General features: G+C 40.4%; 1 protein-coding gene across 3 annotated transcripts; it reads right to left on the bottom strand.

The window, feature by feature from the left end:
- Window positions 1-253: 253 nt before the first annotated feature.
- Window positions 254-26,499, bottom strand: PRKAA1 (protein kinase AMP-activated catalytic subunit alpha 1). 3 transcript variants are annotated; one of them, XM_086770141.1, is made up of 9 exons: window positions 26,341-26,499; window positions 19,551-19,692; window positions 16,394-16,487; window positions 15,339-15,483; window positions 13,475-13,562; window positions 12,377-12,601; window positions 6,389-6,875; window positions 5,862-5,988; window positions 254-3,476 (listed from the first exon to the last, which is right to left on the bottom strand). In XM_086770141.1, the coding sequence occupies exons 1-9, from the start codon at window positions 26,468-26,470 to the stop codon at window positions 3,232-3,234; spliced, it is 1,683 nt and encodes a 560-aa protein (XP_086626267.1). In that variant the 5' UTR covers window positions 26,471-26,499; the 3' UTR covers window positions 254-3,231. The 3 variants fall into 3 exon arrangements, with proteins under 3 accessions (XP_086626267.1, XP_086626269.1, XP_086626268.1); XM_086770142.1 differs by lacking the exon at window positions 254-3,476 and adding an exon at window positions 4,819-4,955 and having other exon boundaries at window positions 26,341-26,480; XM_086770143.1 differs by lacking the exons at window positions 16,394-16,487; window positions 19,551-19,692; window positions 26,341-26,499 and adding an exon at window positions 14,675-14,763 and having other exon boundaries at window positions 15,339-15,373.
- Between the last annotated feature and the right edge of the window lie 1,481 nt (window positions 26,500-27,980).

The raw sequence follows: 27,980 nt of genomic DNA on the forward strand, positions 1-27,980 counted from the left end.
CCTTCCATCTCAAATTTCTTTATGCAGCAAGAGGGCCAACGGGAGGTAGGGAAAACAGTCAGGGGCCACGTTAACGGAGCTCGTGGCTCAGGCTGCTTAGCTGGGAATTCTGCAGTAATGTCTTGTCATGTTGCTGCTTATTCTGAAATCATAATAGCTGTTGTCTTTAAAACAAGTCTAACAGTCCTCAGCTGTTAATTTATAACACACATAGCACTAGAAGACAGCATACACACACTTTCAAACAAGATGGTTCAGTATTTTGTGTTTACTTAGTTTTACGTTTTGAAAGTTTAAAAAGTTACACAGTTATAAACAAGCATTTTTGCCATTCAGCTTTGTCAAAAGAAATTAACATAGGAAGTAGGCACATCTTTGTTAAAGAACAGGACTTCATATCTTACACTGGTAATCAACTGGTAAAATAAAATTTATTTCCAAGTTTGTATTAAACACCCATATCAAGACAAACATGAAAGATTTTTTTTTTTAAATAGTGCACCAAGATGAATTTTTATCCATTGCCAAGTGAGTTATATTGCACATGGACAGTCAGGTTCATCCATGTTTTTGAAAAAACTACAATACAAAGGCAAGATAATTCAATGTACTCCAACAGGAGTAAGCTTGGGAATACAGAGTAACATACTTGACCCGATTCGTGTACTCGCATAAGCTGCCTCCTTACAACCCTGGCAGCTTTCTTACTGAAGTTTGGTTTCACAGCCTATTGGCAGGTACTAGTGCAACACTAAAAAAAAAGGTCTGCAAGATCAGCAGGAACATGTGAAGAAAGCAGTTTCAATAGCAAGATCTACAAAGCATAGGAAAGTCACGCAACAAACAACTGTTCTGGGTTCAGCTAGGCTGTCAGTCCCCCTTTCTCCCTACCCCACTCTATATAAAAAAAAAATCTCAGTTCAATCAGAAAACTTTTCGCCCTCAAAACTGATTTATCATACCAGTAAAATGTACTTATTTAAAACTGCACATACAGTACACTTCTGCCAGAAACTTACTTTAACCTCCAGATACCAAGACAAAGGAAAAACCATGGTTGTCTTAATGCACAAGAGTGCCAAAAAAGTATATAAAAGTTACAAGCCATTTGCACCTCGATACCTTGCATTTGTGGCCAGCATTACAAGGAGCAGATACCATTTAAAAATATTTAGTTTAACATATGCAAGCGTGATCCCAAACCCATTCCAGATGAGGAATTACTACAATTAAAAAACCTGTGCGTTTGTTATACTTATACAAGTGCAATATTTAACAATCTCAAAATAAAGGGGTAACAAAAATGAACACACTGATTCATTCAGTACATCAGAACCAATTCTTACAAGAATAAAACCAGGACTTAAAAGTAGGATTTGCAGCTGGTCCCTCATGTTAACATCAGTCTCAGGAGTTTAAACCCAAAGCTTTATCTAAGGAAAATGAGACACAGTAATATACAGCCTTGCATTGCAGGGACCACGTGTGACACTTGAGGATAAAGAACTGAAGGTGCAACTTGTACCTACATACTAAACAGACCACACAATTGCCCTGTTCAGAACGCAGTTACAGCGGTTCCAGGGCTTAGAGCAGCTTTATGTTTCTTCAGCTTCTGTGCATGTTCGTAACAGATGAATTTCTGGACTGAAGCCAGTTGGCCTGGATTAAGCTGTTCTTACACCAGTAGCTAGCAGTTTTCCATGAATGAAATCTCAGTCATTGGCAAGAATCCCCATACACTTTAAGAGTCCAAGTTTCACTGTTCGTAGTAATGCCTTGATTTCCAGTCCCTCCTTGGGAGAGCAAACTTTGAATCTGAGTAGCAGGTCACAAAGTTTATTTTGAAGAGAACATTAATTCTTGAATGCAAAACTAAACATTTTATGACATAGTTTACTGTTTATTTTTATTAGTACTAGATGAAAATGGAACTATGTCTAATTATATGCAATTTACAAGAGACTAAATGTTTTTGTGCAAGTACTAGCTGCAATTTTAACATTTAAGTTTCAATGTTCTTCCTGAAACACTGCAAACAAATGCAGAAGTAAATGCAGAAGGAATAATGATACTGGAAATTGCAATCTACTGTTGAAAACTTTTTGAATATTAGCACTCAAGTTGTCACAATCAGTTTTCAATGTTCAGCTGAAAAGCTGGACTACTTAGTTTCACAATTAATTTAAAGAGCAAAGTTTGGTATAAAGGTGGCCTGGTAAAACCTAACCTATATATGTAGTTTCAACTGCGAAGTGAATTCTCTATAATATATGCTAAGTTAACATGTGGTAAACAGCTGTATTGAACTATTGAGATATAATTTTTAAAACTCCATTTCAGATTCTGGAATAGCATCCAACAGCCCTCAGGCTGTGCTCTTAACTACGTGCACATGTTTCTAAGGAAAATTATTCTCAGCCTGCAGTAGCAGTGGAGAACTGCTGTGCTGGTACCACACTAAGGTAGGTATACACACAGGCTTAGGAACTTGCAGACAGTTCTGCTTTACAAAGCAAGGTTTTGTTTTAGACCATGGGATGCCAGGTCTTCTCAACATTAAGTCTCTTGCTATCATTGTGCACTCAACTGTTACAGTCACAGCCCACACCCTTAGTGCATTACAGAGCACCTACGTGCATTTCCAACTGCTTCGATTTGCATGCATTTAATCAAATTTATCAATTGTTAAGAAGTAGTACATTGTAACGCATTTAACTATTCTTTATAATTTACTGTCAAATAAGTGGGAAGAAACACAGCAGTTTTAACACATTACTGTTAGAAGATTTTGACAGTTCTGTCCAACTGAGGCACAACTGTAGATGGTGACCAACAAGTCATACTTAGGTCACTAAACCAGTAAGTGTACATTTACTCACAGTGCATCAGATGTATGTGTTACCAGTGAAAAAACCAAGAAGGTCCATTTAACTTAAATGTTATACGCAGCCTCATGTGCACTCAATGTAAAATGTTATGAACACTGCCCCAAGGGCATATGATTTCCTGTACCTGTATTACGCTATTGAACAGCAGACAATCAGAATTCACTCCAGCTTCAAAATAATATACGTTAACTGCCCATAATAATTTCAATCCCTGTGCAAACTGCATTCTGTGGCTAGCTTTTTCAGCGCCTTAGTTAATTTAACTTGATTATAATTGGAAGCATCTGACTACAATTTAGGCATGCTTATTGCTATAAAAGAAATAAGCTCATCTTCAAAATTATTGTGCAAGTATTTTAATAAGATTTGCACACATCTCAAAAAATTCTATTGTATGACTCCCTGGTCTTGGAGTTAAGTCAGCTGTAGAAGAGTCAAGCGAAGAGCTCACTGATGAGGCAAGGGATGCGTCTGCAGATTTTCCTTGCGCATCAGCATCCGAATCTTTTTGACAGGATCTATAGTTGCTCACAGAACCTGATCTCTGTGGAGTTGCAGTCCCAGACTTCGCTTCAGTAATTTCATCTGGGAAGGCAAGAGGACAGAGGAGGAAAATTAGGTATCAGTATCAAATCAGTTTTACTAACAGCAAACATCTTCCTCTTCTCACACTTCTAAATCTTGTTTTCTAAAGTCTTGACTAATACATAAACAGCTTTTGAAACTGTATATATTTGAGACAAAATAAAAGCTTATACATACAGTAGCACAGAAGCAAGAGTCCTTATGTGAATTACTCTTGTACTCTGAATTGTGCTCCAGAACCATTTACATCTAGTTTAGACCAGCACTCGCCATATTTTTCTTTAAATAATTCCAGTGTCAAATAGTTGAATTTGGATGACTTAAAAACAAAATAGGATAGAATCATAACGTGAAGTCCAATAACAGTTCAAACACTTCGCAGATGCTTTTTGCTAGCATCTACTTCATTTTTATTCTATTTGTGTTCTTTATATTTCCTTATTTATACTTTGTTATTATTCCTATTTTTATTATAGTTCATTGATGTATCAATTGCTAGCATCTACATTAATTTATCCTTCACTTTTGCAAGTTTCTCCCCCAGCGTATGTTGTATGTTTGGGCTCAGCAGCTTAAGTTTACATTCAGTATGAGGAGAAATACTTCAGCAGAATATTACTACTAAGATGAAATTATCTCTATTCTTAATTTAAATGCTGAACATTAGTTTGATTCTCACCTGGCACCACAAAAATTATTTCCAGGAGAAATTAGTGAACACAGGAGAGACTACCTTTTCCCATAAAAGTTACTTTAAACTACAGTTTGGTGAGAGGAACAGAACAGTTAATTGTGGTGGAGAGAAAGGAAAGTTAAATCAGCTCTGTGGTTGGAAGACAGAGCAAATCCATGCCCTTGGGTTGTATTTCCTCAAGAGCTGAGGCCAGGACTACAGCAGGCTACCCTCCCCAAGCTGCATGGCTGTAAGCAGCCACCTCCCCTCCAACAGGGATGGCATTTGTCCTGTACTGGCCCACTGCAGTATAGGAAAGTGATTAGTACCCTATATCAAGTACCACTGGATTTAAGCAGAAACCTGTATTGTTGGAAGGAACAAGGCAAGAACTGCACTGCCAAGTCAGATCAGATTAAACTGTCATGAGACACAACTTTAGCCACCTTATACTGTAATCCAGCCATGCTCCAGTAAATCCTTTTTCCATGCCACACGTTTTCCTAGGCAGGTCATCTACACCATTTGCTGTAGGACATTCTGCTTTAGTCTACTATGTCCATAAAGAAGCATTGTGGCCAGCCTCTATTATGTCCTCCATTCATTTTCAATGAGGTACCCAACTGGGGTTTGTATGCTGTGTTACTGTGACCCTATAAAATATATCTTTCTACAGGTTAGACCAACTGCTTTCAAGACTTCAGTTACTGCAAGCACACAAATCCTATCTCAAATTTTGTCTACTACTAGCAGTAGTGGATTGACTCTCCCTGGCAGCTAATACCTCAGTGCAATGGGGAAGAAACCTGGAAAAGCAACAAGTGAGAAAACTCATGGGTAGAAATAAACATAGGTTAATAACAGGAAGAAAGAAAAAAAGGAAAAAAAAGTGATGCAAAGGCAACCACTCATCCCCTCTCCAGATCATACTGATGTCCAGCCTCAAGGCTACCTTCTTCAAGCCCCCATACCCTCAGTTTCTTTGCTAAGCATAACATTATATGGCATGGAATATCCCTTTAGTCAATCCAGCTCAGCTTTCCATGGTGCATCCCCTCCCAACTTCTTGCTCATCCCTGGCCTACTCACTGGGTACAACAGAGTGGGGAAAAACAAAGACTGGAAACTATATGCAAGTACCGCTCAGCAACAGCCAGAACACTGTTGCATTATCAACACTGTTTTAGTCACAGATTCAAAACACAACACCATCTTGGCTGCTGCGAAGAAAAAAAAAACTTCATCTCAGCCAGACCCAGTAGAGCAGTGTACAGTCCAAGTCAAATTTAAATGCCTAAATGACAAGCTTTATATATTTACCAGGAAGTGTTACTCACATGCTTACTTCAGATCTGAATTAATGTTTAAATTTGGCGCTGAGGCTCCAAAGGCAGTTCAGATTGATCCAAATCTCACTTCTCATAGCCCTGCCCCTTTTGCACTAGTGGTATTAGTGCTGGTGCAGACACAAAATGGAGCAGATCAGGAGCTGATATAGCTAAAAAGCTAGCATTTAAGGGATGAAGCAGCTAACCATCTGATTACAGAACACTAGTCCGGGAAGGAATAAAGAAATACTGACAGAGATCTGGATTGGCTTAATTTAATCAAGGGCAACACTTACTTCACTTCTAAATAAGAAAATTAAGACACGTTTGCATTTAGAATGATCTCCCATACAACTCCATTAACTTATATAAGTCTTCACATACCATCAATGCTACGGAAGTCCAGTAAGTATGTCCTGCTGTCCACCTGATACAATTGTAGACTCATTTTGGAATACGCACTTGTTACTGGATTCTTCCTTCGAACACGCAGGTAGTACGGATTTACAACCTAGTAGAAAAGAGATTTGAGTTTGTTACTAGAACTGCTTGAAAAGCACTGCATATTATTTTTGTCATTTCAAATCACTGGTATTATCAAATGATTTCAGGTTTACCTGCTGGAATTCTGCTTTTTTTTTTTCAGCCAACAGAAAAAAAAAAAAAAAAAACAAAAAAAAAATTCCTACGGCCTCAACAGGAGTCAGACATGTTAACAATACTTTTTTCCTGTCAGCATGAAGAGCTTCCCTGAAAACCTTTTCTGCACAGCAAGCACAAGCAGCCAGTACAGGCACATGAGATTGTGTTCTCCTGCGCTGGAAAACAGTTTCAGACTTCTAGGCCATGTAACTACACAGCTCAAATGAAAAACTACTGTTGTCTACTGAAAAGATCCTTTATTCTTTTACCTTCCATTCATAATCCAGCTGTTTAATCGCTCGACAAACTTCAGCCATTATATCATTTGGTCGACTCTGACTCCGTATTCCCAAGTGCCACTTAGCTCTTCTTACACCTTGGTGTTTTGATTTCTGTGGATTCAGCTCATCAAGAGTATGGCGAGGACGTGGTGCTTCAGCTACTAAAAATGGCACTCTTTCAGGATGAGGGCGAGACAGATGGTGATCATCAAGAAAAGAATCCGGTGGGCTTGTAGCCAAGTAGAAGTCTTTGGCCTCATTCATTATTCTTCTATTATCTATAATGAGGTGATAAGCAACCGCTAAAGGGTCCTGATGATTTCGGCTGTATAGGCAACTTAGCACTTCCTCTTCAGTGCATTCAAACTTCTCACACACTTCTTTTAAGGCTTCATCATCAATCATGGTAGAACTATATGATGGGTCCTCAGGAAACAAGTATTTTGGGAGGTCCTGCTTAAACCATTCATGTTCCCTAGATTTAAAAATTAAAAAAAAAGTCTAAGTAAACATATGTAAAACAAATCTTACTAATATTAAATTCTTTAAAAATTATTTTTAGTCTGTACAAAAAGAATCACAGTTGTCAGTCCAAGTCCCCTTCTGTGCAGCACAGGCAATAAAGGAAAGTAATCACTGCTTTCACAAGATTTTGCTAGACAGTAAAAAATAAATATCTTTGTATAAAACTCAACTAGCTGTTTGTACAAATTGTATATTTTTTACTGCCGATGTGTTAGTTTTGAGATATTTTCAACTGAAATTCTTCTACTATCCACTTTAGTTGTCCCTCCCCAAGTAGACACATAACAACACATAACAAAATGAATAAACGTTGATGATGACTGATTTTTTTTGTGCATGTCTGGACATGGATTTGTGGATACTAGAGTCACATGCTTCCCACTTCACACAAGCTGCCTATCATTTTTTTCATTCAGAACACTCCTAGCTGTCTCTTCAAGACTTAAAAGGGTCAAGGGAAGCTACAGAAGAGTCAGTCTGTACCTCATTACTACTATACCATGGACAGGTATTCATAAGAGAGAAAAGGAACCAAATACTTACATTGCTCAATCACATAGAAAAAAATAAGTTTTGTGTAGCTACAGTAAGCTGCTGAACTAGCCAAAGGGTACGGCGTGATACTAATTTTGAAAGTATTCTCACCTATAGCATAAAGGCTTGCTACAGATTTAAGAGCAGTTCTATAGATGTCATGGTTTAATCCCAGCCAGCAGTTAAGCACTACACACCTGCTCAGTAACTCCCCGCCCAGTGGGGGATAGGAGAGAATTGGAAGGGTCAAAGTGAGAAAGAAACTTGCAGGTTTCTCCACAGCTAAGGCACAAGCCCATATTCAAGAAGGAAGATTTTATTTGAATTCTCAGAGTTGGCTGGCCTCCATGTCTGTCCAGCTGATTATCACCACGGTGTTGGCCTAGGACATCAGTGCACTTCAGACAAACTTTACCCCTATGGACCGCGTGCATTAGATTTCATCCAGGCCTTTGGATGCCTGGTTGTCATCCAGGTTGCTATCAATGATTTCCACCATGGCTAATGCCCTCAGATACTGGACATCTCCTTCAATGGTCATTCATTTACTCAGGGAATTTGCAAGGTCTTGCTTGAAGGGATACCTGTCCTTCACACTCAACAGGAGTCACCTTCTAAGAGTCCTGGTCCTTTTACAGTCCCTTTGCCAATGGCCTTGCCTCTAGCAAGACACCCCAGCTGCCAGGCTTCCTTACCCTCTAATTCCTGACTATTGGCACCAATATCTGAACATCAGAGTAACCAGCTGAGAATTTGCTTGATTGGTTCACAGCTGAAATAATTTCGCACATCTCACAGCTCACTTACGGATAGGGATTGGGTAGTTTCACTTATAACTTCTGTTCCTTCCTCCAGTTCTTGTGACTGCTCTGCTGCAGAACAGGCTGCCTCTTCTGATTCTCTCTCCTGCTCCCTCTTAGGAGAAGCTTCTTCAGCTCTTGCCTAAATGAGCTGACTTCTGTTTCAATTGTTTCTTTAAAATTACAGGAGCAACTGAAACAGTTGAAGGCTGGGTCTCTGGCTTAGCCACTGTGTCAGTTTTCAGATCCAAAGACCCGCTCCTTTCCTTCAGGGTGCCGAACAGCGTTCAGCAGTGTTCGAAAGGTGCAGGCCAGGCCCCAGCACAGTGCGGTAAGCTGTGCCCCTCTGGATAGCCAGGGCATCTTTTGTTCACACCTTCTATCACTTAATCAGGATCCCACACTTGTTTGGAAGTGAACTCCCAAACCATAAGAGGTGACAAGACCTGCCCATGTTCTTCCATATGCCTTGCTAGCCATAACCACACTGCTATGGGGCCTGAGTGATATTCCTAAGTAGCTTGTTAATAGAAAGAGATGAAACAATATTCTTAAATACCAGTAGAAGTATTTTGACTATCCAAGGATGTTCAAGATACCGAGAAGTTATTGTAATGAAGGAGGAAACATCACAGAAGGTGGCGAAACTGCCATTCTGCATGTCCTCCACAAAAAAAAAAAAAAACGTCTCAGACGAAGTAGTATGTTAGTTGTCTCCATGAGATGGTACCCAAAGTACATTAACAGCTTCAGTACAGAGTGCAAGTACCAGATTAAGCTCAAGGACAGTGTTTTAATAATAAATCTCCCAGGCAAAACATCACTAAGCACTACAGAGCATAGCAAACTGCAGAAGCCAAAATCAGTCTTTAACATGTACAGCAAAGAAGGGGGCATGGCACAGAACAGAAACTAATATCTAGAACAGATAAATCAATACTGTGACCAGTAACTGTTACAGATATAATAGTTATAAATTCTGTCTAATATGCTCTGGTCAAATCTGTCATTATCTCAGACCCTTTGAGCCCCATGTTGGGCATCAAGGACCATCGCAGTTTAACCCCAGTCAGCAACTCAGCATTACACAGCCACTCACTCACTCCTCGCCAGTGGGATGAAGGGTAGAATCAGAAGAGCAAAAGAGAAAAATAAACTTTTGGGTTGAGATAAAAAGTTTAATAATAAGAAAAAAAAATTTAAAATTGTAAGGAAAAGAAAAAGAAGAAAAGAAAGAGAGAGGAAAATAAAACCTAAGACAAACAAGTAATGCAAATGAAGACAACTGCTCACCACCAACTGACCAACGCCCAGCAAGTCGCTGAGCAGCAGCCCACCCCCGCCAACCCCCTTGCCAGTTTTTCTGCTGAGCATGATGCCATATGGTATGGAATATGCCTTTGGTCAGTTGGGGGCTGCTGGCCCAACCATGTCCCCTCACAACTTTTTGTGCATCTCCACAAACTACTCACTGGCAGGGCAGTATGAGGAGCAGAAAAGGGTTTGATACTGTGTAAGCATCATTTAGCAGTAACTAAAATATCCATATGTTTTCAACACTATTTTCAGTACAAATCCAAAACACAGCCATATACAAGCTCCTATGAAGATATTTAACACTAACCTAGCCAAAACCAGTACAATGTACCAAGCTCCAGTCAGTGTGATCCTTAGAACATGCCTCAGCACAAATGTGTTGAGCAAAACACACTTTTATCAGAAGCAACCAGTTAATCTGGAAGCAGAAAAAGCTTTTCCTATACCACCACAAAGTATAGCCCTAGCTGGATTACTGAACTCAGAGCAATATTTTGTTACTATTCATTGCAGTAGGCCTCTCCCCTTGCATGCACACACACATTCCTCTGAAAGAATTAAGGTATTCAGTTAAATTCAGTTTGTCCTTTAAATAATGAGGTGACATGTCTTACGACTAAGAGGCTAGAACTGTTTAGGATTCAAGATCCATCCATGCTCTGTAACCAACATTTTTCAACATCTTTTTCACATAACTTCTCTTCCAGACTTATTTAAAATGACTAAGAGATAAGCTAAGTTCCTATCCACTCAAGTTTTGCAATGCTTAATTCTCACAGCGCTTTGATTTCTGCCAGAAAGTACATCCCATTGTAATGAAGTAGCAAGGGATAAGTGCACCACAGTTTTTCTTCTACTGAAAGAACATGAACATTGCTGACTTCCTAACTTCCAATCGTAAAAGAGGAAGCACATTCACCAAGGTAGTAGTATATCAAAGCTTTCTCCTTACAGCCCCTTACAAAGGAAACAGGAAAATCTAAGTAAGCTGTTAGGGAAAGTACAGCTCTATCAGCTAATTTTTTTTTTTTCTTTTACTCAACCCACTACACACTTGTAAAAGCAGTCACCTTCTCCAGAATCTCCTCTTGGAATCTGGAGCCCAGGATGGCTATCTGTACCTACAAGGTTTTAACTTACTAGTATTTGATGCAGTAGTTATCACTTATACACAAATTAATGCCAGAGTTTTGAAGCTAGAAAGTGCTATCTGCACGTGGAATATTCACAGTCTTAACAAATAGTTTTTCAGAATCTGAAGAAATACGAATAAAAGCAGTAGTTATCTGATTACAGAGCCATAAGTTCCTCTCAGACACCTACTGTACAGATTAGTGGCTCTTAATTAAGACTTTTTTTTTTGCCTAAAGAAGTCAATACATTTTAGTTTTTGCAAACCGTTCTGCAGATAAACAGCTTTGCTATAGCAGTCTTAAATCTAGAGTTTCTCAGAATTTTTGTATGTAATTGTACTGGTTTTGTTTAGTGAGAAGGGGCTATGGTGGCAGCTTCTGTAAGAAGCTGCTAGAAGTTTCCCCTTTGTCCACTGGACTTGGCCGGGTCTAGGGCAGATCCACCGCTGGCCAGGACAAAGCCAACTGGTAACAATGTTCTATGATAATGCCTCTGCCATAACATATTTAAGAAGGGGATTTTTTTTTTTTTAAAAAGATGATGTGAAGAAAGCTGAAGAGGGGGCACAGAGGGGGAGGCGCAAGCCTTGTGGGCCTTGCAGCCCTCACCCTCTGGCCTCCCACTGGGCCCGACTCGGCCCGGCCTGGCTGCAAGAAGTGGAGAGGAGATGAGATGTGAAGGGAACCTGAGAGGCGTCTGCCTGAGCCAGTTGTGAAGAATTTCTGGTGAGAGGAACAGCTGCAGACGCCAAGGTCAGTGCAGAAGGAGGGGGAGCAGTAACGCTGCTCCCGGCAGAGATTCCCCTGCAGCCCGTGGTGCAGCCCATGGTGAGGCCGGCTGTGCCCCTGCAGCCCATGGAGGCCCACAGAGGAGCAGAGATCCCTCTGCAGCCCGGGGAGGACCCCATGCTGGGGCAGGCGGATGCCTGAAGAAGGCTGTGGCCCGTGGAGGGCCCACACTGGGGCAGCTGTTCCGGAGGGACTGCACCCTGTGGAAAAACGACCCATGCTGGAGCAGTTCATGAAGGACTGCAGCCCGTGGGAGGGACCCCACGCTGGAGCAGGGGAGGAATGTGAGGAGTTCTTCCCCCGAGAAGGAAGGAGCAGCATAAAGCGACAAGTGATGAACTGACCATAGTCCCCATTCCGTCTTCCCCCCGTGCTGCTCCAGGGTGGAGGAAGGAGATAGATATAATGTTAAGCCTAAAAAGAGGAAGGGGTTGGGGGTAGTTATCTTTTCCTCTTTCTCATTATCGTGCTTTGTTTTTAATAATAAACAGTTTTCCCCAAGTCGAGTCTGTTTTGCCCATAACGGTAACTTTAGGAACCTCTCCCTGACCTTTTCTCAAACCTCAAGCCTTTTTTCTTATATTATCTCTCTCCTTGTTCCCTCAGAGGGTGGCGGGAGTGAGAAAAAGACTGCATAGTTTGGTCCCAAGTGGGACTAAACTACGACAGTAATGTATGGAATGTACTCTACTGTGACCTCCCACAGATACTTCACTGGCCACTGGAGATTAGAACCATCAGAGCTAAAGCCAAACCACCAGAAGTTGAATTTTTCATCTCAGTACGGACAAGCTGTAGGAATGGTTTCTTTGTTTTACGTAGCTCCACTGAGATTATCATTCCGGCATCCTGTGATTAGATATCGGTTAGTTTTTTACCTAATGTCTCTGATAGTTGCTCTCTTCATGGGATCCACTTGCAGCATGTGCTTCAAAAGACTAATCACAGATGGATTCAGGTACTGAGGGGTATAAAAGATACCATCACATATCTTCTTAAAAAGGGTTGGCACGTGATCATCATCAAATGGAAGCGTTCCACATAACAAAGCATAGAGAATAACCCCACTGCTCCAAATATCTACTTCTGGACCTGCATATAATCTGGGAGAAAGTTAACTATTAGTGAGTTGTGTTTAATACATTTTAATACATCTTTTTTTTTTAATCTACTTTCTTACATCGTATTACAATAACTAAAAGTATGAACTTGGGACAAGTAATCTGCAAGTATATGCCATTTCAGTTCTACGCCATGCCTCCCTTGAACTTCAGTGTCCTTCCCTTTCAAACATGTAACAGGGCATAAGTATATAGTTTTTTCTCCCTATTGTATAACAATAATCCACAATGCAATTTAAGACAATGGCAAACTGAAAGAAACTCGCAGTTTCTACTAAGAAAGCCCATGTTACACATTGTTACCACTGTTTTAGCAGAATCTGGGAGGCTGAAAAGTTTAAGACAAGTCCACATAGCAGAACTTGTAATGTATTCTGTGCTACTGCATGAATCAAACAGACATTTAGTCTCCAATCAGAAAGAGGCGATATTAAGGTGGGTAGCTGAAAGCAGCAGATTTGACAATCAAGTCCAAAAAAGGGGAAGTTACCTTCAGGCTGAGTATCTACTCTGCAGCAGGTACTTCACTGCTGCTCAGCTTCACAGCAGACTTGGCTGTAATTCTATTCGTACCTCTACTACCAAGATCTGAGCTGAGAGAGAGATGTTTAAACCAATTTAGGTACACTGACACACTGGCTTTGGGGCATTAGACATCACCTCCACCTTACAGGAACTATTCAAAGCTAGTTCATAGAAGCTTTAAATACTCATTAAAAATATCAAGACAATTAAAAGTTTAGCCCATGGTTTCTCAGCATCAAGACTGTCAAATGAACTAGTTTTGTAGCCTTTAGAATCAAGCAGTAGAATTACTGAAGTACATGCACACAGGTATCCAATATAAAACAATACCTTCCTGAAATCACTTCTGGTGCAGCATAGTTAGGGGAACCACAGCTTGTTCTTAAAAATTCTCCATCTGACATCATATTTGACAGACCTGAAAGTGTATAAGAGTAACCACTAAAAATTCAGAGACCAAAATGATTTCACACTGCATATACCACCTAGAACAAATATCTAGTAATTCAAATTAGAAAAATTACCAAATTTATCTCAGAAAAGAAGTAATGTTGTTTGGAATTAATGCAATTTTTATATGAGTATCCCACATAATCCTCCACTTAGTTTACTAGAAATTTAAGTAACATCAATTAATTATTGCACACAACCTGGAATTACTTGAGAACATATTCAAAGACAAAAACTAGTTCAATTTGGATGACACAGGCATGACAGAGAAGATGGAACAGCATAACAAGATAAGATTTTGGTCATTAACAAGAAAGTCTTAAAAACCACATTTGCTTCTAAATGCCAAAATGGAAGATGCTACCACGGAATTGCCTAAAATTCTATAAGATGTTATACAGAATAACGGAACTGAGGAGTACATGTGACTTCACCACAATTTAGACACTTACACTGCTCAGCTAGTTCCTGAATCACTGCAGTTCAGTAGTTTGATTTTACATATTCTGTTAGTAATTAAAGTGTACTTTAAAACTAAGCCAGCTGCCAGTATAGTCTAGTATCAGTAAAGAACTATCACTTCTAGAATAGCTGTGGAAATTATCTTCTAGTTTCCTCAGTACAGGCTGCATGAACAAGACTACCATAAGACTACCAGAGAAGTCAGTAGCTGAGAAGGAATTATGCCCTTTTATAAGGAGAGGGCAAATGAAAGAGTACAGCTTGGCTAGCTTTCATATTCTAATACACAAAAGTTTTTATTAAGCTCTTGTTTAATGCACTAGTCACAAATAACTGAGTGCTACAGCTCTGCTGATACTTAAGTTACAGGAAGATGTTTTTACAAGTTACTGTACTTTTCTTCACCATGTAAGCCATTTCATCCAAACCACTTTCTACACACAAGAAATCAATACAATTCCCAGTGTCCACATACTTGAACACAATACTTTTAAAATATAGTCATAATATTCACCATTATCTAGCACCTTTCATGCGAGACTCCAAAGTGCTTTACAAGAACAGGTATTATTCACTACATCCACAAGAGATCACATTATGATATAGCAGCATGGATACCTTACTACACTCATATGGTGAAGCTTCCCCAATTCAGACAGTTCTGAGAACTAGGCTGCCAGTCTTCTCAGCAGCTGTGTCACAAACAGCTAGTACAAACAATCAAGCTTTCTGATTAATTAGGCAGGCATATAGCAAAAAAAACAGAAGCTTGCAAGATGAACTGTTCTTATTTTACCTTTTATGCTTTAATTACATTTTAAATGCACTTTAAAGATGTAATTGAGGAGTAGTTTAATAGCAGGACTAGTGCATTTTACTTTAGCAATGTGGTTCTTAAACATGATAAACTGCCCTTGCACTGTACTTCCAAGAGAGCTAAGCATCTACATTTTACAGATGGTGAAATGGGCAATAAGAGTTAATTTTGAAGTTGAAAGGTCAGGATCTAAGTCTATTTATCATTTCAGAGAAAATATGGCTAAGCAAAAACCACAAATCAGTTCACAATTTTACCCAGTCACAGAAAATACCTGAAAAGAAAGCCTGAGAGGAAAACAAGTGCAAGAACATTATTTTGCTTTACACTCACACTCTCCAGGTTCTTGTATTGTGTCCCACCACCAAGATGTTCAAGTATATACATCTTAAAGATTTCCCATAGTAATTAACAGGATCTAAATAACACCAGCAATGCAATCAGATAGAAAACAGCAATGCTTACCAAAGTCAGCTATCTTGGCATTCATGTGTGCATCAAGCAGCACATTTTCAGGCTTCAGATCTCTATGTACCACCATATGCCTGTGACAGTAATCCACACCAGAAAGGATTTGCTGGAACAGACGTCTACTTTCCTTCTCATCAAGCTAAGACAGAACAAGGTGTAAAGTTATGTTCTAACTGCTAAAAGCAAAATTAATGCTGAATACATTAAAACAAACCTTCATTTAACAGGGTGTGACTGATACCCCTGCTCTTGGCCTATGGTAATATGACTAGCACAACTAATACAATTTTATGAGGCAAGTAGCCATTCTGTGACCAAGCAAGTCACATATTCATGCTCCTTCCCTTATTATCAGGGCCTGAAGGTCCTGTGAACCAAGCAAATAAGCCAAACAGATTTCTTCCTCTCCCTACTGGCCTCAAGATTCCTGGGTACCAGGCTGATTACCCACTTCCTCACCTGCCTTGAAGGTCCTGGGCACGCAGCCAGCCAGGTGGTGATGACTCCCCCACAGAACAGGGAAGAGTAACAGCAGCCAGAGCACTGTCCATAAAGTCAGTTACAAGTCCTCAGTCGGGAATCTGGGCCAGAACAGCTGCTAGCTAGTGAGACCCATGACCCTGCAGTGGTCAGGGGCACCTCCACTGCCCTCTGCGTCCTTTAAGGACTGAGTGAGTGATTCTCATTCCTTCATATAATTTTTCAAGTCTAAACTGTGATTGTTTTAGTGATACAGTAAAACATGTATTAATATCTGACTCGATCCGCAGAGGGTCTAGGTGAGAAACTGTAAGTTGTATTATAAATTCTGTATTATGCTCCTTATAAATTGTATTACATTGATTCTGCTTGTAGAAATCCTGAGCCACTCTAATCGTAAGTACTGTGCTACACTAATCATAATATCCTGCTAAGAAAATAAAGCTTTAATTATATCATTCTGCCAAGGACCCTCAGAAATCTGTCCCCTCAGTATCAGGTCTCACAAATGTTGCAAAAGCAGTAACAGAATGCAAGTCATTGATTTGTAGAGTTGGACTACTTCTTACCCTTCCATTTTTACAGATATAATCAAACAGTTCTCCTCCTGAAACATATTCCATCACCATGAAAATGTCAGTTGGTGTACTGATGACCTGGTACCTGATAAGAGAAGGTATGTGTTAGTCTAAGTACTGAGTAAACAATGCCAGTTATATTTAGTTAAAACCAAAGCTGTACAAAGAGTCAGATAAAAGTAGACTTTAAAATATGTATCAGCTAATTTACACCTACCAGAATGACAATATTTTTCAGAAGCTATTTCCTCTCCTTTCACTATGTGATACCATCATGGCCAAGACTAGCAGGAAATTAATGTTCCCCACCAGAAATATCAGCCTTCATACTTTCAGAGGACTAAGCTTAGTCCAAATGACTTCTGTTAAACTAGTTACAGCGCTGTCTCACAGACACCTTGGTGCATTGAGGAAGGAATTCAAAAGGACTTTGCTAGTGTCGCAAAAATACACACTTTTTAAACTTAACATGCAAAAAATAAATATTTATTGCCATAAATAGTGTACTTCAAGACTAGAAAAAATTGTTCTTAATTATATTATCTTTGACAACTAGACCTAAATTTGTCATTAGTATTTAAGAGTATTAACGCTCTAGTTATATTACACTTCAACCAAGTTTGAAGAAAAAAAAAAAAAAAAAAACAACCCACAAAACAAAAACAACAACAACAAAAAAAAAAACTAGTTTTGAAATAACTAGTTTATGGCCAAACTCCCCATTTAAGAGATTTTGATTCTGTTCTACAGTTCCTTACTTAAAAGTTGTTTCATTTTTCCCCACCTTACAGCAGTTAGATGTGATTGATTTTAATGGAACAAGAAAGTGAACACTGATAACACTGCAGTTAAAATTCAGATACTATATTAAGATGATAGGAGTTAGTAATTGGATGAAAAGGGATTTTTCAAGATACTACACTTAAGTATGCAAATATCCAAATTGTAATAAATAACCGAATTCACGCATACACTACAGAACTGCAACGTTCTTCAAAAATGCCAGTTCCAATACAAAGGAGAAAACAGACGTGCTTCAGCTTGCTGAGACAAGTTCTTGAACTAGATAGACAGCAATGAGTTCACACCATCCAAGTGAATGTGTGTGCATCTATTTTAACATCTTAGTATTACAGTGTAACATTCCAATAGCTTTAATACTCTTCTGAGGCAGTTATCAACATCACATCTTCGAAGTTATTTTTACCTAAAACCTTATAGTCCAAGATGCTTTATGTTTCATGATCTTCTTTCTAATACTTTGGCTGAAAGTACCTCATGTACTTAAATATCAACAACATTCTGAAGCCATTGCTAAGACACTACTACAGAAATAGTATTTTATTTGAATCCTTGTAATCCAAAAGTTACAGCCCTGCTTCTCTATAGTCAGCCCATTTTTCTGGTTATGGAGAAGGAGGCTGTGGAATAGTTACATATGTGTAATACAAATAAGGTTATCAAACCACACGGCATAGATGACCAGAATGCAAAACCAGGCAATTTTACACAGGAAATCAAGATACATTCTATTGCTAGAGGTCAAAAACCTCCAAAGGTTTTTAATTAAAGCATGGTATAGAAAGAAAATCTTATTGCAACAGGCTTGCAATTGTATATACTGCTAAAACAGTGTATGAAATTTTTTATAAAGTACAGCAATGTTTCAATTTAGCCATTGCAATATTACAAATTTCAAATTTGTAATATTAAGCTGTAGAAATCTGTTTACCTTTATCCCAAACATCTTAAGCGGCTGTCTAGCATTTCCCCAGTCCAGCTCCTAATAGCACAAGCAGCATGATCCTAAGCAATTACAAGCAATTCTACCTGCACAACACTATCAATTACATCTCAAATGCCATTTACGCACCAGCTAATAATCCTTCTGCTTTAGAACACAGGTTGACCAACTGAAAAGTTGGGGATCCATCAATTTTTCATCATCTCCTACATCTTGTCCCTTCTTTCCACACGCAGAAGAAAGAATTCTCCCTATAATTCCCTGAGAAAGAAACTGTCACCTGAAACCTGTTGACTTAACTGTTTAGCAAGACCATAAGTACACATTCCTGTTCCAGCTTCATATCTCAGCTGGTACACTGACACTTCCTATTCTGTTTTGGCTACAGGTATGTCCTTTGGACTCATTTATGAACTCTAACTGGTAGCATTAGCAATTTTGCAGGCAAATTAGCTCAACAGTCTTCTGAAAACTAACCCACTAAAGAAGTTCACGAGTTGATCTTACACAATCCAATTTAGCGTCATTGTAAGAGCTGTTGCCAATTTAAAGGAAGTGTATAAGGATAGCATCTGTATACAGCAGCAGGGTCTTAAGACAAGACCCCGTCAAATTTAAAAAACCCTAACACCAACACCATGATTCAGACAGTGAAAGCCATCCACACCCTGGAGATGCAGGTTAACTTTACAGGAAATGAAAGTCAAAAAAACCCAATGGCATTTATAGTTTACTTCCTCAGAAGACCAGACATAAGGGGTTTACTCTGGAACACATTTAATTGGACTCTGAACTCCACTGATGAACTATTGATCAACTAAGAGATGTAAACAGGCACACTGCAAATACTCCACTTAGACAAGCAGCTATATTGAAGAATTCTGAAATATCTATCACATCTAACAAACTGCACATCCTTAATTCAGTAAAGTCTTACAGAACACAGTCTGCACTGCAAAATCATAGATCACTGTCCAGCACATCACTAAAAAAAATATTTTGAGTAAAGAAAGCACAATAAACTTACTATACAGATGCCCTTTACAATCTCAGTTTCCAAGCAGAAAGAAGATCAAATATAATGATAACAAAGGCCATCAAATAAACAAAAAAAAAAAGCAGCAGCTAAAAACAGAGATGGATGCTTCTAGAAGTAAATATCATGCCATTACATTTCATATACCTGTCCAAAGCAAAGACCTAATGGAAACTCTCTGGCCTTCAGAGAAGATCAGTTTTGTGAAAATGCATTACAGAAGACACTGAAAACGACTGCATACTTGGACACTGGTTACTTTCCTTACAAGATACTAATAGTAGTATCACCCTTTAAATATGTTTAGATCAGTGAGAGCAAAAGAGATTACTGCCTAAATAGACTTTATTATAGCAAGCAAAACTTACAGCTTGATTATATGAGGATGTCTGAAGAGTTTGAGGTTCTGAATCTCCCTGCGGATTTTTCCTACAACATCAAGGCTGCGAATCTTCTGTCGATTCAGGATCTTCACTGCGACTTTATGCCCAGTTAACTCATGTTTGCCAACTGCAAAGAACAAGGAAGCATTTAGTCAGGGTTTTCAACTGCTCTGTAAAGACATTTATTTGCCCATTTCAACTATAGCCAAAAACCAAGGTTAAGATGTTAGCATTCCACATAACTCCAGTATCTTTGGGTAGGTTGAAAACCAGATGGCATGTCATTTCTTCTGCCCTACTCCAATTTCCTCCATAACTCTATCATTAGAATATGAATGAGATAGGCAAGCAAAACCTTAAATCTAACCCTCAGAAGTCTTGCAGCATGACTACATTTTTGCACTACTGCAAACAAACCATATCCCAAAACATCGTCATACTTACTAATTAGGGAGGCCATTTTCTTCCCCTGTATAAGTCACTCCAAGCTTTCGGCTCACCTGGTAACCCACTCAAGACGTGCTCTCCTGCAGCTCTTCTTTATCCACAAGGATCACACTAACTAAAGAAATTACTGCTATCCTCCTCTCAAGAAGTCTGTATCAGCAATTACTCTGAACTTCCATTAAGAGTATCAGTTCACTTGAAAAATAGTTATTTATCTGTCGTTGGAGCAGTCTGACCCTATATAGGCTCCACATTCTAGGCAGTAAAAACCAGAGCTTTATTATATAAAATAAGCGGCAAAAGCTACAGGAAATACACAATAATAAAATCCAATAGTAACTAAGAGAAGCAATGCAACCTCTTACACTCCTCAGCTTCTTTCTTACTCCTAGGAGGGAGTTTAATTCTTATCTCAGCAGAGGAACTCAAAAGTGTAAAATATTTTCTAGACAGTTACCTCTCAAATTCTCTAATTGTGCAGGTGCTATTGGAGATAGCCACAAAAAAAAAAATTGCTAAGAATATTTGTCTTAAACCCAACACTGGATCACAGATAAGCCATAGAAGAGAAGTATCTCTTCCACTAGAAGGCTTCACTAACTGCATCCAGTGATTTAACACTGCTAGTATCGTAACTACATCACTTTCATTCACCACGCTGATCCCTACCTTGTGAAGACAAGCCAGATTCCACAGACACCTGCATGGTTCATTCTTATCCACTTGAATAGACACTGCTAATAGACCTGTGCTGAATATATTACTCACTCATCTAGGTGCCTCTCCTCCCTCAGAAGTTTAACTAACCCCCAGGCTCCAAGCTTTTTTTAAATATATCCATGGGAAGCTGTGAAAAACAGCAGTGATCCACAAAAATCTTTCTGCATCCAACAGATAATTTGGACAGATTTCACAAACATCTGACAATCTGAAAACCTCATTCCCAACATAAGACTTCCCTGCTGCTTTTTGCCTCTATGTTGAGCTGAAAACCAATGTAAGTGAGGAAAAAACAACTCTTAGCAAAGACAATGATAAGCATCTGAGTGATTACTGTTACACCGAAGAGATAGCCACTGTGTAAAATAAAGCAGTTTATCTAAATTCCTGTAGGGAATTCACTAAGTAGTGAACTACCCAAGATCCTGAACCATCACAATGTGGTGGTGAGATGCCTTTTGTACCTGAGAACACCAAAAACTCGCATGCAAGGCGAAAACACACATCCAGAGGAGCCAATACCTAAAACCAGCTACGAAACACTGGACAGGCATATTTGCACTGATGAGGAACACAGGACAACTTCTAGATAGACCACGAAGCATTGGTAGGCAAGTGCCTAAAACTGTAAAATCACATCACCTATGATAACTCTTTGCTTTCACTAGATCTACAGTTAAAGCAATCACATGCTTTTGTTTTCTTCAGTTCAAATGTGACTGGAGTTTTAAAGGAACCCAACGCATTACATCACAAACATTCAAACCCTAAGGAGTTATGATTCATTAACAAAATATTGTAAAATAAACTATTCAATTTCAGTTACAAAATCTTTGCCTATCAATAATGTGAACTGAAGTAAGCTAGAAGTATTTGCAGAAATCTTTAATCAGTAAGTTAAAATTTAACATGAATCTTTGTAAATAAGAAACAGCTTCTTAGAAACTAACCAAAAATCAGTTAGACACATGAATTTGCATCTTCCTTTGCTTTACAAACGACATTTAAGAAGGTGTTCAATTCAGTAAGTAGCATATATGTTTGAGAAATTCTACAATAAATACCCAGTTCTGACATGTATTGTGTTATAAAGTCTCATTTATCAGCAAATTTGTTTCATTTCTGATTTGTCAAGTCTGTCTTAGACAAAATTGGAATTTCATTAGAACGCAGAAAAACATTAGAAAGTAATTTATTAGCCACAACAATTTATGTTCAATATGCAAAGTATATAAGAAAAGAGTTTTCCAAAACACATTTTTCATTCAAAGTAATTAAACAGCAACATTTGCAGTTGATTGAAATAAATTCTAGATGTCACAGTCGTCAAGACTGTGTGCCTCAAGCCTTGTTTTTATTCATTGACTGGGACAAAACAAGATTTTCTGCTTCTTCAACTCTTGAATAAATTATTGTGATAAAAACATACTGTGCTTTTGTGCAGTGCAAGACCACCCTAAAAACCTGTTCACTTGCTAAAGACATTTCCAATTGAATTGCTACTTTCTTCAGTAATTTTTACCCCCCCTTTAATCTTAATTTTAAGATTATAACAAATTTAGCTTTTTTAAGATACGGTTTCCAACAATCACCTACTTCATGACGTAAAACTGTTTTCTTGGATATGGTTCAAGTTCCCTGTTATCAGTAAAACAGCAGACACTAACTGGTAACAGACTGCTAACTACTTTTGAATTCAGCTTAAAGACAGAACTGAAAGCAAGACCTCAGATGGTAATGTCGCATAGGAAAGTAAAAAGCCAGTGTTATCTTTCTGAAAGCTACTTTGAATTATCTCTCCACAGAAGTTTTACCTATAAAAGGCTCACAAATTAGAGATAATCAAAATATAATTTATGTTAGTCACTCTGATCATCAACCAGCAGTCAGTCCTTCAAAAGAATCACTGCAAAAAGAAGTGCACTTCACAGACCTAGCATTTCCCTGTATTTCTTTATTCTCAGATAATACCAACTGCCTTCAAGCTTCACTGTGGCTATGCAGAGCATCAGGATTTCCAAAACAATGACAGTCTGAAAGGAGCAGTGATTTCTTTTAACTATTGAAGTGCAGGAGCAAAAGTCTCTAAACTCAGTTCAGAAGGTCTTCAATTGGAAAGAAAACTGATTACAAGGCCATCCCGAGTAAATACAACCTTCTTACAAAATACAGGTACCAGTCACAAAGTCTGTAGAAAAAGAAAAGCTGAACAAGTATTTGTTGTACTTAATGAAACATTTCTGCAATAGGCCAAAAAGCCAACCACAGGCTCCAAGGAAAGCAGTATTTAAAAGTATGAGCTAAACAAATGTTTTCACTAACATAAAAAAACCCATGAGTCAACGTTGTGCAAAGGCATACTGCTGCACAAGATTACATGGTAAACTGATCTTCACCGTCTATTTCCAGGTCTCTTATTACACTGACCAAGAAGACCTATTTAGATCAGATTTGCAGTCCGTACAGACCAGAGTTTTTAATCTAGTCCTACAGACTGGAACAACTATTGTATTATTTATAATCTTAAGTAGTATCCCTCATTTTCTCAGTACAAGTCTGAGAAAGCCTGACTATTCTTCCTTTTACAACAGCTAACTTTATTTAAAAAATATTTGGAAATAAAAGTTTGCATTTGCTTTCAGCAGGAATTAGCAGCAGTGTTTTTCTTTTAAAAAAAACCAAAAAATTAAAAAATTTACTAAAATTTAAAGTTTAAATAAGAATGTGTCTCACATAACTGACTGAGGCTCAGTACTCTTTTACCCCACAGCTTTTCACTTCTGTGGCATTTTAGCTTTGCCTAGAAACAGCTCTCTCCTCCGTGACTGCACAGTCAAGTGAATTAAGCCAGCCAGTAGTTAATTCAGGCTAATACAGCCAGATGAACAGTTACCTGGAAAAACATCACATCAGTTAGCATCACCCTCAGTTATCTGTGAGGGTACAAGGGTAAGCAGCAGGGTGAATTCATCTGACAACCACCTTGACAGCAGAAGATCTTTAACAATTACTAAGTAAAACATTGATTTTTCCAGCACAATCTTTTCGGGCTACCATCACTGTAAAATTAAAAGACTCACTTTCAAGAAGCCATATGCCTGACCGCCCACATCATGTGAGCTGAAGGAAAACTCTAACTAAATAAAAAAAAAAAAAATGAAGACATTTGTTACAGTTTTTCACTTTATTGTCAATTAATGAAACCATATCAACGTCACCAGAGAAGGAAAATGATAAGGATTACAGTAAAACAATCACAGATTTGGCATTTAACTAAGAAAACATGTGCTCAGGAGGAAAACCAGTGCACCATAGATAAAATATGTTTTTAATTAAGGTACAGCTAAAGCAAAATAAAACGAACACAGTATATCATCTAGGGACAAGAAAAAAAAAAAAAACAAAACCAAACAAACTTAAAACAATTTGTATACGGAAACAGAGCATTAGTCCATAACACTAACACTTGCTTCCATATCCTAAACAAATTCCCAGGCCACTTAAGGAAGTTATTTAGGATGCAGAACGATGCTGCATTTCACCACAAGGTGATTTCTCCTCTATCCTTAACAAAAGATATGTTCATACATGCATGTGTGTACTCTTCACAGAACCAACAGTTACAAAGCAGCCTAAAAGAACATCTAATGACAACCAAATAAGGCAGAGAGGATACTATGGAAATAGAGTCATAATAAAACTGGTAACTCTATATCTTTTTTTCAGTTAAGTGTTTCAAGCTAACTGTATTTCATGAAATATTAATAGGAGTGATGTTCAGTAATATATTAAAATTGTAACAGTAGCTCCATAAAACTTTCAAGGTTTCAACTTCGGAAACAGTTTTGCCAATACAGGTAAGAACAGCACCAGCGCAACAGCGCTCCCTGAAACTTAAGAGAAGATTAGAACACTTGTGGGTATGTCAACCTTAGTTTTGTGCTAAAAAAAAAAAAAAAAACCTGCGGAAAAAAACCACCCATGTCTTTGTCTGCTCTTCTCCCCTTACCCATGTAGTCCCTCCATGAGGAAGGAGAATCTGATGCCCATCTCCTGCCTTACTTCATTTCCTCTTTAAGGAGGTGCCAAGTTCCCAAGGAAGGGCACGGTACTCCAGCTGCCAGCTGGGGGTCACTGCTCCCCAGTGGCTGGCAGTAGGGAGTTGGGGCTCTATAAGCCTGCCTTTAAAAAAAAAGGAGACTCGAAGGGCTTTACTCTCAAAATATTTTCTGCTCCTTTCCTAGATAGTCTTAGAGACAAATATACTCCTATTTTCTATAAAATAGTAATTTCTTCTGAACACACCAATAGCTGAAAGAGCTTAGGCAGAAGACATACAATAGGAGCATCTACGCTGAAATGTGGTCACATTAAAAGACAGCTAGCACATTAGATACAACACGATCAGTTGTTGGGTTTTTTTACTGGCTATAATCATGAGCAATCTATTGGGTTAACCATAAAAAAAACCCCACTTATTAAGAGTACAGTCCTAGTGCAGTCTAATTTATTTGTGAAAGGATGATTTCAATTTGCATATCCCAATATTTGAACAATTCTCGCAAACAACAGAGCAGGAACAGTGTAAGCTAATGCAGTCTTGCCGCCTGTGGTGAACGGCGCCAAAGGAGAGTTTCACTTCTATTTTATTTCTATCAGGCTTCAAATTTGCAGCATGGCACCTGCATCCTTACTGGGAAAGCTTTTAAAGTCCAAGCTGGAAAAAAACTTGGATAACCACTGGTCAGCCAGATTTAGCATAGAGTCTTTCCATGCCCGTGAGTCAGCTGTGTTGCCAGCTAATCCCAGCCTTACCTTTTAATGCTTTTTTCTCCCTTTTTAGAGAGTGAAATCTTGCCTTCCTTATAAGGATATCATGCATTAGTTTTTGTGCTGCAAAATGCAACGTACAGACAGCTTCAAGAATTAAGACTTCCTACTTCCATTACATATCCGGTGCTATTTTAAATAAACACAGCATCATTAGCTTCCAGCAATTATTTTCGTGCATACAGAAGAGAAAGCTGTTTCTCCCTCACTCATTACTTCCCGCTGCCGGATTGCAAGCCCACCCCCGGCAGCTCGCCCCTTTCCCAGGGCCGCTCGCAGCGCGCCGGGGCCCCGCGTTCCCCCACCACCAGGCCCGGCCGGCGGCCCCCGCCCCGCGGCCCCCGCGGCTGGGGCCCCCGCTGCCCCTGACGGCCCGTGAGACGCCTTCCGCCGGCCGCCCCCGGCCCCCCTCCCCCCGTACCCCTCGGACCGCGCCGCCAGCGCCGCCGCAGACCGGTGACTCACTCGCGCCGGCGGGAACGGCCGGGCAGCTCCCGGCGGCTGTGGCTTCCCGGCCGCGCCCCCGGCGAAGCTCAGCTCGCCGCAGAGCCCTGGGCAAGAGGCGGAGCGGGCCCGGGCCCCCCACACGCCCCCTCCCGCGGACAGACCCCGGCGGGACCGGCCGCCGTGAGGTGACGCCAGCGGCAGGAGAGACCCCGCTGCTCAGCCCGACACGCCCGCCCGGCGCGCTGTGCTGTGCTGCGCTGCCCATCCCCGCAGCCCGGTTGGGCCCTGCCGCTCGACGGGGCAGGCGGCGGCCCCGCTCCCCGCCGCTCACCCTTGACTTTGCCGAAGGTGCCGACGCCGAGCGTGTCGCCCAGGATGTAGTGCCCGATCTTCACCCGCCCGTGCTCATGCTTCTGTTTATCCGCCGCCGCCATCTTGAACCAAGGGCTGAGTCTGCGCATAATGCCCGCCCGCGCCGGGCCGGGCCGCAGCGCCGGCGGGGGAGGAGCAACCACACAGTGCCCGCCCGCACCGAAACCCGGAAGGGAACAGCGCACTTACAGCCTTCCCGCCCTCCTCGGGGAGAAACCATTGCGGTTCGGGGGGGAGGCCCAGATCGGCCCAGCGGCGCCCCGGCGATTGCGGCTTCGGGTGTCGAGACCGGCGGGGGAAAGCGGGAGCAGGGCTAGGTCCTCAGCGGCCGTGGCGTTCCCCTCAGCGCCGTCGCCCTGCGAGGTCCGGCTGGTGTCGGAGACGGCAACGGCCGGCGGGTCTGGAAAGACACCGTCTGGAACGTGAAGCTGCCCCGTGTTGCCGGTTGGCACCGCGAAGCGGGGGCTGAGCGCTCCCCGCAGCGCGAGTGGTCCGTCCTGGCGCCAAAGGGAGGGGGTGCAAAGGACATCCACCTGCTTTTAATTAAGAAATCGCAGCGTTGCGGTGAGGCGGGTGGGCTGCCAGCGTTGCCACAGCCGCGGGGTGCCGTGCGGTGTGCGGGGAGGCCTGCCTGTGGAGAGGGAGCTGCAGCTGCAAGCTGCAGGCAGGCCGGGCCTCAGGCCCTGGTGATGCCGTGTGCTGTGTGCCACAGCTTTAGGGTCCGTTCAGCGTGCCATTGTTCGCTCCTGGCTTTGCCAGTGATACTGAGGGGGCTGATGGCCAGCAAACCCAGTTTGCGCAGAGACAATACTGTGCTTCCAAGCTACCTGTACTCTGCAGTGAAGAAAGGTCGGTAGCAGTTCAAGAGGAAGCAAGTTGGTGTATCTGTGTTTCTGCCTCACTCCCTGGCTCTGACATAAGCAAACACCAGTCCAGTTCTTCAGTATAGTAATTCAGGAGTTTAAGCTGCCAGAAGAACAATTCTACTAAAAAATTGTTGGGATCCTATGACAGAAAACATAGCCATCTTCAAAAAATAGACCTCTCAAGTCTCTGTATTTCCAATCAACCTTGTAAATTAGATCTGTTAGTTCTCCTCCCCCTTCGCCTTTTCCCTGTTCCAAATCTAGACCCTGTTACTGGAATATGAAGAGAAGCTTGACACTCCTACTCCTTTGACCAGATAACCTGTCCTCCAGCTTGTCTTGCGAGCTCGCTCATTCACATTGCATTTAGGCCAGTAGCCTTCCTTCCATTCATGCCTTGTGTATTTTCTGCCTACCAAAGACCATACTCTCTTACTGTTGACTGTAATTGGATTATTTTTTAATCACTTTCCAACCTTGCCTTCAAAGAAACAGATGAACCTGGAGGAGGAGTGACAATCGGATGGGTATTTTTGCATGGAGAGATCATCAACTGAAGAGGAAGGTTAAGGGCAACTCCCATCACTTCACCTCCTTTCCCTAGTTCTCTAGACTAAGTATCAAAACACTTTATCTTGTCTACCCTAAGCACAGCCCCTGACTGTGTTTGCAAATAGATAAATGTATAAAGATTTTTAAATGTGCAGACATCTGGAAGTTAAACAATTTTTTC

Source organism: Chlamydotis macqueenii, chromosome Z (genome assembly GCF_036417535.1).
Source record: "Chlamydotis macqueenii isolate bChlMac1 chromosome Z, bChlMac1.mat, whole genome shotgun sequence".
Lineage (NCBI taxonomy): Eukaryota > Metazoa > Chordata > Aves > Otidiformes > Otididae > Chlamydotis > Chlamydotis macqueenii.